This window comes from Lingula anatina, chromosome 1, assembly GCF_051362555.1.
Source record: "Lingula anatina isolate TDL-2025a chromosome 1, LinAna3.0, whole genome shotgun sequence".
NCBI classification, from domain to species: domain Eukaryota; kingdom Metazoa; phylum Brachiopoda; class Lingulata; order Lingulida; family Lingulidae; genus Lingula; species Lingula anatina.
The window spans coordinates 6,560,164-6,574,614 of NC_141767.1; the positions used below are offsets into that span (position 1 = coordinate 6,560,164).

Consider the following 14,451-nt stretch of genomic DNA (forward strand, 5'->3'; position numbering starts at 1 on the left):
TTAGAACTCAGAAAACAAGCTAGTTTTGTTTTGAAGTGAATGAATAATTAATATTAATATTATAATTTTGCCCTTAATCATGAAAATGAATTCTTTTTTAATACTTCCGCTTTCTTAATACTTTTTTGCTCATGCAAATAAATGCATGTGGTCCTAGAAATTAATTTAATTTATTCGCTAAATAATATTTGCATGCTTTTTATTAACTGATAAAAAAAATCATACTTAAATACTGGTACATGTATATTCATTTAAATGAGCAAAATTAAGTATAAAATTTTGATTTAAGGTGATAGTTCTTGGATTTTCAGTTACTTCAAATTTTCTAAGCTTGCCTATACACTTGCTGGCAAAATGCCTCAATTGTAATCCTGTCCTGTTCCCGTTTTTATATTTATTATTATTTATTTATTAATTATATTTTTGTGCTCGTATAGAGTGTCACAAAACAAATTGTATTTCAAAAGTGGAAAAACGGACTTTTAAGTTTTAAAAAACATTTTAGGGAGGAATATGTGTTTTTTTTTTTAGCTTGATAGAAATCGACTTTAATTTTAAAAAGGATTGAACTTTCAAATGCCCATGGAGGCAAGAATAATCTTAATTACGGAATTTACAAGATTTTTAAATCAAAATCAAACCGTTTCTCGTGCGATCAAGCAGGTGGTACTCCTTACCAGTTCATGTTAAGATTGAGTATCGTCATGATATTCTTGTCCAATCAGAGAGAGGTTTTCTTTTGTGCTTGGTTTCAGAATTCCCACAATACATAGCGTAAATAGTTTGGAACATGGCGCCTGTGACAGGAGTGAGTGCTCAAATTTTTATGCATTTTCTTAATTTCTTTTATAGCATAGTGGTTTCAACCATTAATTTTTGTGAATATTTACCCACATTGTGTTGGTCTATTTGTCAAACTTATCTTTCAAATACAACACACAATCATTCTTTGTTACTTGTTATTGATTACATTTCAGAGGTATATTTATAATTAAACTTGAAAGTTAGGACATAATATTATATCGTGTATTCATGGGTATCAGTAAGGAAATTGTGATTGTCATTTCATAGGGACAGGGAGATGATGGACAACGGAATGCAATTATTTTCGATTCGTCTAAACGGGAGGTATTTAGTCTAACAAATGGATTCAAAACACTCAACAGAAAACTTCGGACCAGTTGGAAAGTGCAGAGGTAGATATACTTATTCATGTTTAAGCGTACTGACATTTATGTTCAAGTGGTGTCATTATATCCAGTGAGGAATATGGTTTGCAAAATTTGATTTGAAAATAAAATTGAGGCCATTGTTAATGTTTTACGGTGTAAGTACAATGCACCATAACTCTGAATACAGAAATTGACATTTTAAAAGTATCTCTTTATTTTTGAAAGTTGTTCAAAGTTTTTTAAGCACATGTAAGAGTCACAGACTGGTTAAGTGATCTATTTTTATTAATTTATGATGGCTCATGTGTACATCTAATGAAATGATATTTTTTCCAGCAACAAGGATGAAATAACAGATGAAAGACTCGCTGCAGCCAGGGTGTTCATAATTGCAGGGCCAAGGGAGAAATTCACAGGAGCTGAAGTAAGAACATAGAGATAAAAAGAAACTGATATTTTTATCAAATTGAAGATATTTAATTTAAAATATGTTCATGGCCTTTAAATTTTTTTAAACAGTGGTCTTTCAGAGAGTTAGGTATATTTTAAAGTTGCAACAAATTATTATTTTTCATAGTTAGCAATTTCTGTAAAAGTAAGTTATGTTGCAAAAGATTTGCTGAAGTTTTAAGTAATCCAAGTTTTCCATTAGTAAAAAAAAAAAGATCTGAATTAAGGCACATTATCTTTCCAGTGTGACTGTATAAAAAGATACATAGAAACTGGTGGAAGTGTGCTTGTCTTGATGGGAGAGGGAGGAGAAAGTAGATTTGACACAAATATCAATTTTTTGCTGGAACAATTTGGAATTATGGTGAACAATGGTAAGTGTTATTTGAATTATTCCTGATGCTAGTTTTTTCCTTGTTTTTTTCCAACTCTCTATGTAATTACTTTAGATGAAAGTCATGGTATAGATGTGTCATAATGATGCCTGTTTGTGTTTTGTTTTTTAGATAGTGTGGTGAGAACATCATATTATAAATATTTTCATCCAAAAGAAGCACTAGTCTCAAATGGGGTTTTGAACAGGTAAGTCCAATGATATTGTCAGTTCATTGTTAGAATCTACTCACTGAAATGCTCGGACAGTTTTTAATTCAGTCACTGAACTAAAATTAGATATTGTCACATTTTTTTATGGTCTTTGCTATATCTTAAGTCAATTTTCTAATTTATTGTCAGGCATTCAGGGAAAAATGAACACAACAGAGTTAGGAAGAAACTTCAAAAATAATAACAAAGTAATATTTTTTTCTGACCTTTGCTATTTCTTAAATCAATTTTTTTCGTTCATTGTTAGGCATTCAGGGGAATATAAACACAACAGAGTCAGGGAGAATCATAAAAAATTATTACAATATAATTTATCAGCCTAACTCATTGCTTTAATAAAAATTCCGTATATACCTTTCACAGGGCAATTAGTCAAGCAGCAGGAAAAGTTTTCCTTTCAGAAGAAGACGGGAATAATGCACAGTAAGTATACTTAATTTAAATCATCATTGTAGAAGAGACAAACTCATCTCTCTGAAAGTAAAAGGGGTTGCCTTTTGAAATGAACCCCAGTACCTATGTGAAAGTGAAATAACAGTATGAAAAGAGATTGTAACTTGGCATAATGATGGTCAGTAGGAACTGAAACATTGTTGAGAAAACCGGTTTGTTTAACTTTAATTAAAATTGTATTTTTATACTTAATTTCTGTTAATTTCCTGTTGTAAGGTATAGGTTATATTCTTTTAATCATGAGGGGCTGAATGTGCAACTAGATATTTAGAAATGCATAAGTTGTGTACTGATTTGTTGTCACTGATTTTTCAGAGCACTTCAGTTTGTTTACCCATTTGGAGCTACACTCAATGTGATGAAACCATCTGTGCCAGTGTTATCTACAGGAACTGTGTCATTTCCTCTCAACAGGCCTGTCTGTGCATTCTTCTCAAAGGTGAGAGAGCAAGAAAGAAAATATTACATAAATACTTTTAAAGTTTACTTTTGTTATTTTTATGCATTATAATTTGCTATTGAATGCCTTCTCAATTTTAATGTTGGACAGTTTCATGTTTTTTTTTATTATTTTTAGTTTTTTTTGGTGAATATTCGTATAAACTTGCACATACATTTATTCAAAAAGTTTAAGATAAGATCATAGTCTTTAAGTGTGACATGTCTCGTATTGCATCACAATCTTATAGTATCAGCTGCAGTGAGTTCACCCAATACAATTTTTAATCCAGCATACAATCAAAGGCAAACTGGCTGTAGTAGGCTCTGTGCACATGTTTTCTGATCAATATTTAGAAAGAGAAGAGAATAGTAAAATATGGGTAAGTACAAATAAAGGTTGACACTAAATTTAACCAATAGTAAAATTCTGAAAAATATATTTCAGTCATCAACTACTTTTTTCAAACAGTAAACTATCAAAAAAGATAGTGACACAGGCAATTGGATTAGGTTACCAAAACACCCATTGATATGCATTGACAGTGGTAGTTAATTTAAGACTTGCAGAGCAACATGATATGGGGTATTCAATAATGTGTATCTGCATTTCAGGATGTTGTTCTTCAATTTCTAACAACTGCTGACATCAAGCTGAACACAATAGATGCTGAAGATCCAGAGGTAAAGGAAATGAGTCATAATCATTTATGTCTATAGAATAACAAGTTCAATAAACGATGTACAAATTTGATATACTAGATACTTGACTGTTTTGATGCTAAGCAATATTTGTCATGCACCAAAGTATTGATTTATTTGCTTCTCCTTTTAGATTTCAGATTACCACACCCTACCAGACATTGCTAAACTGTCAGACAAGGTGAAGACTTGTTTGCAAGAGAGTGAGGATATCCCAAGAGACTTCACGGCTCTCTTTGATCAAAGTCTTTTCAAGTTAGACACAAGCATCGTACCTAAGGCAATAGGGTATGTGAGAGTTCCCTTCCTATCTCATTTCTTCTCCTGTGAATGATTTATAACTCAATTTAAAACCACCACCAGGCTTTATTTTAGTAATGATAATTTCAATATCTTTTGCTGTTTGAAATGCACACATAACTCATTCTTACCTAAGGCAATAGGGTATGTGAGAGTTCCCTTCCTATCTCATTTCTTCTCCTGTGAATGATTTATAACTCAATTTAAAACCACCACCAGGCTTTATTTTAGTAATGATAATTTCAATATCTTTTGCTGTTTGAAATGCACACATAACTCATTCTGTATTTTAAACCATTTGTTTATTTTGTATAAATATATTTCCAGTGCTTTTGAGCAACTTGGAGTAAAGCATGAGACACTGAGCTTGATCACTCCCAGTTTTGAGACCCCTTTGCCACCTCTACAGCCAGCTGTAAGTCAGGGTATTTTACCACTCTAATTGAACTAGTATTATGTGGGTACACAAGATTCACTGTGATTGTTGCTGTATTAAGAAGTATAATTGTTTATCTTGTTGACATCCATTTTCTTTGTAAATGAAGTATCATAATGGCAGTCCATATCTTAAATATGATATAATTTACCAATATTACTTGTTGTTTCAGGTATTCCCTCCTCAGTTCCGTGAGCTACCACCTCCATCTTTAGACTTGTTTGACTTAGATGAGCAGTTCTCATCTGAAAAGGCTAGACTTGCACAGATTACTAATAAGTGTAAGTAATTCAACCTCTGCAATGTGTTATCTGTTTTAAACTGCATTCTTCCTTATACACTTAATTATTAAGTGAAAATAAATCTGTCAAGTTGGAATTTGTTTAACCTGGATTGTTTGGTTTTGCATATATAATATGTCATTCTACAAATTATCCAAATCATTTAAATCTAAACATGTTTTAAGTGATTGACCATTCATTTTGTTTTTGTTACAGGCACAGATGATGATCTGGAGTACTATGTGAGAGAGTGTGGGGATATCTTAGGTGTAACCAACAGACTGCCACAAGACAGCAGGGATGCCAAGCATATACTGGAGTTCATCTTTGCACAAGTGACAGAGTTCAAGAAACTGAATCAGGTAGGAGCATACAGATAAATGTGGACTTACACGTAGAACTTGAAATCATGGTTGTAAGTTTTAAAAAGACAGTTTAATTTAAGATATTGAGTCATCATAATATTTTAAATTGTACAATTTTTTTACTGTTGACAGTCCTTTAGTTATAAGGCAATACTAAAGTTTTGTTAGAATATCATTTTATCTACTGGCCTTTTGATACTAGATTTTCTTTGATACTTTTGAAAAAAAAAGTATTTTTTTACTATTTTCAGGACTCGCATGATATGGAAAATGGACAATTTGCTGGTGGGACAAATTCTGATGCAGCTGCTTTCTAAACATAATGATACATATATATCATATGGAACAAAAATAACTAGCTTTTTACATTATTCTGCCCATCACAAACCCTGTTGGCTTGGCAGAGACACAATAATAAACAAAAAATTGGAAACAGAAATTGGTTTGAAGAAAACATTACTTATAAGTGATGAATTGTGTGAATTTTGAATAATTGTAATTTATTACATGAAAGGAACACTAACTATTAAGGAATATCATAAAAACCAAGTGTTAAACTGGGACGTTCTTTGATTTTGTGCTGCCATGGAGCTTGTGTAACTGGCTTTTGGTTGTCAGTTTAGTTGTCAACCTTATCAAGGCATTTAAATCAACACATCATGACAGAAATACGTGATGTCTATTTTTTGCTGTCATGTAACTTGGTAGAGGAAATTAAAATGCCAGTGTTATATTAAAAGGCTTTTCATAACCTGGCTTTCTGTGAAACTAAATTGAAATCAACAGTTGCATGTTCTTGGCAAAGTAATTATTTACAATAATTCCCATATAGTCCCATCCATATTTTTTTTTAGAAGTAATTACAATGAAATATAGGTTCCTTTTCGTGAAACATTTACCATGTGTACTGAATACATGTAACTTACTATAAATGTGTAGCTGTGATATTACATACATTGCAAGATTAGTTTCATTCCTTTTTTAAAATCTTAATGAAGCCAATTTAAATGGTTTTTGGCCTGAGATCATTATTTTATAAAAAAAAAATCAGATTCTAACAATTTAACTTACATAAGGCTTTCTTGAGTGTCACATTACATTTTTGTTAAGATTCATCATAAAAGTTAAGTGATCTCATCATAACGTTCTTCACATTGTAAAACATGAATTGTAAAACAACAATATTCTTATCTTATCATTCTTCATTCTTATTTGTATGTTTTGTAGATATGTTCATATGCCTTATCGTTTTCTTCATAAGTAAGGTGTTTCTTGGAATGTTGATATAAATATTCATTGATTTTATTTATGATATTGATTATACAATTAATGGTCATCAAACTGAAAGCGTATGATTACTTTGGTCAAAATGAAAAAGTTCCAAATATGCGCAGGTTTTTGGTTTATAAGATGAAGAGATACATCAAGATCGAAAATTTAACCAAAAGATGGAATCTCGAGGGGGATATCTTTATTGCAGGAATGCTCCAAGGTTTGTGACTGATAACCACGATACTATGCCGTTGGCTTAAAATAAAACCGCTCCGTTGACTATGTTGACCACTTTAATTCAATGAAATTTCAAAATAAAATTTGACTCGCTATATATATATGCACGTCCACAGTACTGGGTAACAGCAATGGGTTATCATCTTTGAAAGTCTGTCAAAATATTCCTATGTGTTGGATTACAATGGGGTTGCTTTCATGTGAAAGGGGTTGGATTAAAACAAACAACTTTGTGGTTCCAAACATTGCTGTGTATTTTAAACTTTTTAATTCTTAGCTGAAAATGACACTAAAACAGCGCTTTAATCCGGGACATAGACATACTGTACCAGTTTTTTTGCCGTTGTACCTTATGGGAGAAAAAGCTCTCAAAATAGCATTGTCACGTTTTTGGTCAATTCAGGGGTCATTTACGGCACACACACTAGAGTAAAAAATTGCTCTTCGTCACAAATTTTGATGGGTGAAGAAAATGGGTTGTTGTCCATTTAATTACCATCGTTTCCTCTTTCAACTTCAGTACAAAGTATTTCTCCCATAGTGCACGATCAATCGATTAATTTCGGGGTTTAAAGTACCTGAAATACACTCTGTTTTTCATAAAACAACAATATGTAAATAGTAAATAAACCATATATATATATATATATATATATATATATATATATATATATATATATATATATATATATATATATATATATGACGAGGCCTCAGGGCCGAAACGGCCGTAGGGTATTTTTTAATAAAATGGAGAGAAAAGTCTAATTTATTCGTATCCTTGATTTTATATATATATCCGGAGTTGCCAACAATAGAAGATCATTTTGTTCACGTTGACTACAGTTAGAAATGAATATTTGTCATCAAGTTCTACTGTCTTCGTAAAAACAAAGGCTTCCAAATGTCAAAATTGAGAATGAGATAGAACTATTACGGTTGAAGCCATTTTACAAATACGTTATTAACATTTATGGGTTTCTCACACTGGTAAAATACATGTATCTTTGTCAGAGGATATATACTTGCGTGTTTGAAAATTCATTTGTTGCATTCGCACCGGCTTTTTGTAACAACAACATTATACTATACAAGTAATATATAAGAAATATCAAAATGTTTTACCTTCAGGAGTTCACAGGTACCACAACAAACCTTATATCTCGGTATACATCGCATTTTCCGGACTTATTTCAGACATTTTGATTGAACATCCGTGGACACATTCTCCGTAATATATAACAACCCATACTAGAAAATGTGACCTAGGAGACGCATGTTTAGCAAATTTGAGTCTAAATCCCACAAAATGCCCAGGATTAATATTCGAAATATCAGATAACGTAGGGTAGTAACTAGCACGAAAAATCGTGTGTCAAAGTAAAAGTAAAATGTCAAAGTGCTAAGGCCAAGAAAACAAAATTGACTAGTTGGTTGACGAGCGGTGTCTCTGAGTTAACTGGGTCGGTGGACAGATATTATTATTATTTTTAAGTATATTTTTTATTGTGTTAATGAGCATAAAAGTTGGTTTTATATAGGGGAGGGATGTCAAATTTACAGTGCAAACAACAGCATTCAAGTTTTTCTTGGATGAGTTGCATATTTCCCATTTATCAAACCAATATCCAAGGCATTTTTGCAGTTGAACCAAAAGAAAAATAGGCGCAAAAAATCTGATCTCCTCAAAATTAGGATTGGCCGAGCTCGTTTACCAATTCATCAATTTTGCCTAATAATGTATAATTTCTGTGCTAGGAACGAACATGTCTGATATTTCCCTCTTTGCGTAATTACTTGGAAATGAATTAGCTCATAACATCTCAGCTTATTTATTTCTCATTTTCTAAATGACATTTTCTTAAACCAAATATATCATTGTAAAACAGGATGTACTTTCGCAGATCTACAAATCTTACGGTGACATGTGAAAAGATCGCCATACGCCTCTCGAAAACGTCTGTTGCACAAACCATATATAACCGGATTAACGCACGTTGATAGGTGATAGATGACTTTTCCAAAAGGTTGGTAAGGGTGGTCACTGTCTATAGCATCCAATATTAGCAGCGGGAAGTTTAACACAAGATATCCCGCAAAACATATTCCGATCATTTTCAACAATTTGACGTTTGCCTTGAACATATTGGCATTTGCCACATTCGCCAAATTGATGTCCACCATTCTGTATAGATGAAAAAAAATGATAAAAACAAAATGAATTGGAAAACATCAAGTCATGAAAGCAGGGTATAGCGCTAAAATTGTTCTTAGATGACAGGTTATTGCGAGCTTTTCAGTACCTAAAATCAACAGACCACATTTGAATCATAGCAACTAAAGTACAAAGCAATTTAAGCTTTTGCACCTACACACTAAATGACAAGAAACGATTTTTACCTAAGGCTAAATGAATAAAAAATACCTTTTCTTCTTTTTGTAAACTACAGCCAGCATGTGCAGAAAAAGGTAAGCCACGACAAGAATGGGCAAAGCTACCGTGGTCCAGAAGGTCCAACGCAATATTCTGTCTCCCGCAGGGGCCTGGAAGAAACATCTTTTGTTCATTCGATGACCAACTTCCAAATCTTCCCACCTCGTGCCTAGCATAACTACGGACACCGCCAACCCAGGAAACAAATAGCACAGCGAAGCGGTAAGGATATACATGGTTTTCTTGTGGCGACAATCACGGTACAAAATTGGCCAAACAAGGGCAAAGTACCGTTGTAGGCTGATGCACAAAAGACAACACGCGGTCGCGCCTAGAGTTGTCCTTTCCGCAAAGATTTTAACGAAACAGGCCTTTTTATCCTCAATTTTTTGTCCCAGTATCATACCATATGCATTAACTGCCATCAAAACAGGATAAAGAACACCGTTGTTGAGACTGAAATTTACAAGTGGGATATTTTCCATTTTTCGCAAAGTTTTGTTGGTGAAAACTGCTAGAACAACAATCATGTTGCTAACAATTGCAGTTATGATGATTGGAATCAGGACGTATCCGCCAATAAATGGCCTTTTTGTATAGTTCATCGGCAAGGCAAGGCTTTCATTCATCTTGCGTTCTATCTAGATTTCTTTGCCTGTGAAGACGCAGTGATATCCGTGTTATCCGGCAACTGCCTGGCACATAAACTGGCTTCTATTTATCTGAAATCTGAGATATTGAATTTATGCAGTTACGTAGAGGGCGTTAACTCCATGTGACACGGACGTCTTTTTCAAGAATATGGCAAATACAATTTGTATTCTTTATTTCTGAGTCCGGCAACAAGTCCATTTATTAGGCCAATGAGATCTACTGAGTACATAGGTCATTGATTAAGCCGACAGTGAAATGTACATGTATATCAGTGATTATCTCGTTTTCTTTTTTATCAGCAAGACAATGGGCACACATTTGTACATGTTAACCTCACATGACTGCAAGGTTTGTACAAGAGCATGCATTTTCCACAAACAAACCTTATAATTTACTTTATCCAAATCCTTGATGTGGAAGAACTACTCTCAGTTGTATGAAATAAGCAGTTTTCCCATAAAATGTCAGACAGGTTTGTCAGAGGAGGAAACCTCCGTTTTACATGAATCTCAGATAGAAGATATTTTGGGTCCTAGCATAAATTGAATAATGAACCATTAAATCACAAACAATACAATAAAGGCAGCAATATTAATACATAAAATACATGTTACTGCAATGCCACCAGGCAAGTAAATTGCAAGTCTCGTGTATGTTCCATGTTCAAAAATTTTATAAAAATGAAGTGGTTCCAACAAGTGTTTTGACTTCACTCCATATCAGAGGAAAAATAACACCACAGGCTTTGAAAAATATTCCAGCAGATGTGAGCAAGGCCCTGTGAGCAGCCCACAATGGCTCCATCCGAAATACAGCATAGACTGCATACAAGGCAACAGCAAAGAAATGCCCTATCAGGATGAAAGGTTTAGGTTTCAACCTAAAAAAGATATAAACAATAAATAAATCATACATCTATTCTCATGCTTGATCTTGTTGAGTCAGTACTGGACTAACCAAGTTTAGCTCTATTAAATAAATAAGCAAATGATCAACAACAAAATCTGGATGGCCACAAAATCTGGATGGCCAATCTGTCATATGTCCACATTAATACTTTTCATTTCCAAGGAATACCAGAATGCCTTAATCAAGTTAATGGCTCCTAGTTGTAGCTTAAAGCTCATGATTTGCACACAGGGTAATACATAGCCGATTAAGTCTACTTACACCGACAGCAGACCCACAGGTCCATTTACACACTCTCCACCTAGTTTGAAGTACTCAAAGCAGGCCCTTCTTAGTCTTCTTAAATGTTCTTTAGGAAAAGAAAATGGGCGAGGGAAACATTAAGCACAATCTTCACACCTTAAAACCATGCTAATCATAAAAACCTTCAAAATAATTGTCATATTACAAAAATATATGTATATTACAATATAGGTGCTTGATAACTTACGGTTAATACAAAAATGATGCAATGCATTAAATCTGTATAATCAAATACTTTCAATAAACTTAATAATTATAACTACACACATATACATACCATCAGTTGCAGCAAATAATTCATACAGTGCCTGTGCAAGGATATTCACCACAAAGGAGTGGTTATTCTTTCTCCTGACATGAAAGGTGTTTAAAGCTTTCGTTATCTTATCATAGTCATACAGGTCTGAAATGTCTTTTAGCAAGTCTCTCCATATGACAACATCATTCAATGCTACACTCATCCCTCCCCCAGTGAGTGGATGGCGCATGTTTAAAGCATCTCCTAGTAAAATGACACCCAGTTTTTCTATGGGGGAAGGAGGGAGGAAACTATTTGGCATGCTTTTCAGTTTGCCATTCTGTATGCTGTCTAAAAAAGGCTCTCTTATATGTTCTGTAAAAGAGAAATGTTTGACAATAATCACAAATATAAAAATATCTTTTTCTATAAAAATATAAACAAAATTATAAAACTTCATCATAATTTTTATAAAAATCAAAGATCAAGAAACATTCTAACACAAAAGAAGAGATAAAAATGGCAATTGACAAAATATAGTAAAACTTGTATAAATCGTTCACATAAATTGACATTTTTCCTTTTAAAAATTATGAACAAACAAAAATAAAACATTCACATTCTTCAAACAAAATAACAATGTACCTCACATAGTAGAATATTACTTAGCATTACCTGGTAACTGTGGCGCAATATTCTCAACCATGAACACCTTCAAATCTGGAGGCATTTCCCCACGAATATCCACAAGCACCCTGGTCTCCCTGGACGATATCTGATATACCAGAATGGGGCTGGGCTCTGCCAGCACTAGTTCTGCATGGTTTGGCATTTTTTGTGGGCAATCTGTCATTATTGTGCCAACAAAATGGGACTTGACTGTTACTTTCTCCTTCACCAGATTCTTTCTGAAGCGGGAGAAGCATCCATCTGCTACAACTGTTAGAGGTGCATGAATTGTCTAAAAATAAAGTTAATAAATCATGATTACTACATTTCTGAAATGATTGTTATCTAATACATCAACAAATCAATATTTATATGAATGTACCCACAAACAATAATAAAAGAACTATACTGAGTGCAAAGTATGTATTTTAAAAGGCAACATGAGACAAAATAACACCAGATTGTCTACTGAACCTATAGAAAGTGTCCAGTAGTCAGTTAAATTTTAGACCCCTGAACCTAATTGTTTCACAGGCATTAGGTTAAACAATAAAAAATCAAGGGGATTATTTGTAGTCATCATTACCTTGATTTCTTCAGAGTCCTTCTCCCTGTACATGACACCTGTAACAACCTCATCTGTTTCCACCAATTTATTTGCTGTACCTTCTAAGTACGTCACACTGAAAATTCAGCATTGGTATGAAATAATATATAAAATAGATTTATTTAAAAAAAAATACAAGAAGGTTAATCAACTCTGAGATATTTTGGTTTGATGAGATTTTAGGGTTGCCAATCATTGACCAAAAGTAAAATAGGATTAGATCATTTACACTTACCCTGAATTTTGTACAGCTGCCCCTGGCAACATTACTCAGATAGCTATCTGCACCTTAACTGTTGCAGTTCTATTGGAATACCTGATTATGTAATTTATTGATGTAGTTTAAATAAATTTTCAATCTCGATAGGGGTTCTGGTTTTAAGTATCCCTAAGCTGTCTAACAGAACACTTACAAACCCGATGAAGCTAAATACTCCACAATCATTCATATTTGTGTAAATTTTTTCCAGTAAAAAAAATATAAAACTAACTTCTCTTGTTGCATGGCAGCTTTACGCAATGCTGAGACAAATCTCCCATGGTGAAATGCTCGTCCAGAAAGAACTGCCTCCTGGTCATCTTTGGGGTAAGGTATTTGTACCTCAGAGCCTGACTCATTGTCATGGATAATATACCCTTTCACTACATGAGCATCAAACCCTTCTGTGCATTCTGAAAGTGAAATATATTAAAAGTTCAATAAAACATGTGATTAAAATTCTCAATAATGAATAGTTTATTTATATCAAATTTAGTACACCTTTATCAAGAAATGTTTCTTTAAAACTTTCACATAAAACCTTGAAAAGTATTTCTGTCATTTTTAGTAATTTATCATGCAATTAAACAGCACAATTATTACCTTTAAAACTTTTATTTAAAATTTTTTATTTAAAAAAAGCAACCAGCTACCAGTAAATGGCATATCACTGAAGAGCCAATGAACCACCACCATAAATTATACAGACATATCTTACCACTGAGACCCAACTTCTTCAGAGCATTGTAGCCCCCAGGCTGTAACAGTTCTCCCACAATGCGGTCTGGCTGTCTGAGGTCCCTTTCAATCACTGTCACTTTCCTACCATCTTTACCCAGGACTGCAGCCATAGCTGTGCCCAACACACCAGAACCAATGATCAGGACATCTGGCTCAGTACTAGATCTACATGGTCTGTGTGTGCTGATGTACTTCTTTGACTTGAAAAAATATATATTAATAATTATGAAATATAATACAACTTTAACTACAATTTAAAATGGAAAAAATAAAAAAAAAAAAAACAACAACAACATAATTACATGTACGTGATTCATCAGGTACTGGTATCCTCTTGTCTTTGCAATACCCAGTGCTATGCAATATATATTTTTTCATGGACCTTTTTATTTAAAATATCATTTATTCAAATATTTCAATATGTATGAAAATATTGTGTTAGTGTCAGCCCACTTTTTCCCCTTTAAAGAAAAGCCGCGATGCTGAGGGTGGGTGGGGTGTGGTGGAGGAGGGAGGGCTTAATTATACGATATAAATAAAATTACGATGAAAATATGTCTTTGGATAAAAATACCTAAAATTAGTCAGTACTTACCTTTTTCTTTCTTATCAAGGCCACAAAAATTACCGCTAACAATCCTGTGACGATAGGGAAAACAAAACTTGCATAATCCACAAAAATCTTCAGAAAAAGACCCATGTTACTTTGTTAGTGTTCTATGTCATCTATCAATGCTCATGTCCTTGGATGAATGAAAATCGTAAATAAGACGGATGGAAACATTACAAGATTGCCATTTGGTCATCTAGACAGTCAAGACATTATATAACGTGATTCTGTCCACAACTTTGCCAGGTCCTACACTTTATTCTCTGCACAACTGTCACCTCACATGTAGAATCGGTCTGCTGATGGATTTTAGCC

At 33.4% G+C, this 14,451-nt stretch overlaps 2 protein-coding genes across 2 annotated transcripts; one reads left to right on the forward strand and one right to left on the reverse strand.

Moving 5' to 3' along the window:
• The first annotated feature begins 632 nt into the window (after positions 1 to 632).
• LOC106169653 (intraflagellar transport protein 52 homolog) lies at positions 633 to 6,757 on the forward strand. The gene is made up of 14 exons (XM_013549193.2): positions 633 to 808; positions 1,072 to 1,196; positions 1,509 to 1,596; positions 1,867 to 1,996; positions 2,129 to 2,204; positions 2,592 to 2,651; positions 2,997 to 3,120; positions 3,413 to 3,502; positions 3,735 to 3,803; positions 3,955 to 4,109; positions 4,449 to 4,536; positions 4,730 to 4,838; positions 5,055 to 5,200; positions 5,455 to 6,757. The coding sequence occupies exons 1-14, from the start codon at positions 791 to 793 to the stop codon at positions 5,518 to 5,520; spliced, it is 1,344 nt and encodes a 447-aa protein (XP_013404647.1). The 5' UTR covers positions 633 to 790; the 3' UTR covers positions 5,521 to 6,757.
• A 3,178-nt stretch (positions 6,758 to 9,935) lies between these two features.
• Positions 9,936 to 14,443, reverse strand: LOC106169642 (squalene monooxygenase). The gene is made up of 8 exons (XM_013549174.2): positions 14,122 to 14,443; positions 13,504 to 13,726; positions 13,018 to 13,198; positions 12,506 to 12,602; positions 11,926 to 12,211; positions 11,290 to 11,625; positions 10,971 to 11,058; positions 9,936 to 10,680 (listed from the first exon to the last, which is right to left on the reverse strand). The coding sequence occupies exons 1-8, from the start codon at positions 14,224 to 14,226 to the stop codon at positions 10,473 to 10,475; spliced, it is 1,524 nt and encodes a 507-aa protein (XP_013404628.2). The 5' UTR covers positions 14,227 to 14,443; the 3' UTR covers positions 9,936 to 10,472.
• Between the last annotated feature and the right edge of the window lie 8 nt (positions 14,444 to 14,451).

Bases quoted from the DNA above. Each gene is read 5' to 3' on its own strand.
- LOC106169653 (XM_013549193.2), top strand. The intron at 1,597-1,866 runs GTAAGAACATAG...TTATCTTTCCAG, and splicing joins AGAAATTCACAGGAGCTGAA to TGTGACTGTATAAAAAGATA. The intron at 5,201-5,454 runs GTAGGAGCATAC...TACTATTTTCAG, and splicing joins AGTTCAAGAAACTGAATCAG to GACTCGCATGATATGGAAAA.
- LOC106169642 (XM_013549174.2), bottom strand. From the start codon at position 14,226: ATGGGTCTTTTTCTGAAGATTTTTGTGGATTATGCAAGTTTTGTTTTC. The intron at 11,059-11,289 runs GTATGTATATGT...CTTTTCCTAAAG, and splicing joins ATTATTTGCTGCAACTGATG to AACATTTAAGAAGACTAAGA. The intron at 10,681-10,970 runs GTAAGTAGACTT...TATCTTTTTTAG, and splicing joins CCTGTGGGTCTGCTGTCGGT to GTTGAAACCTAAACCTTTCA.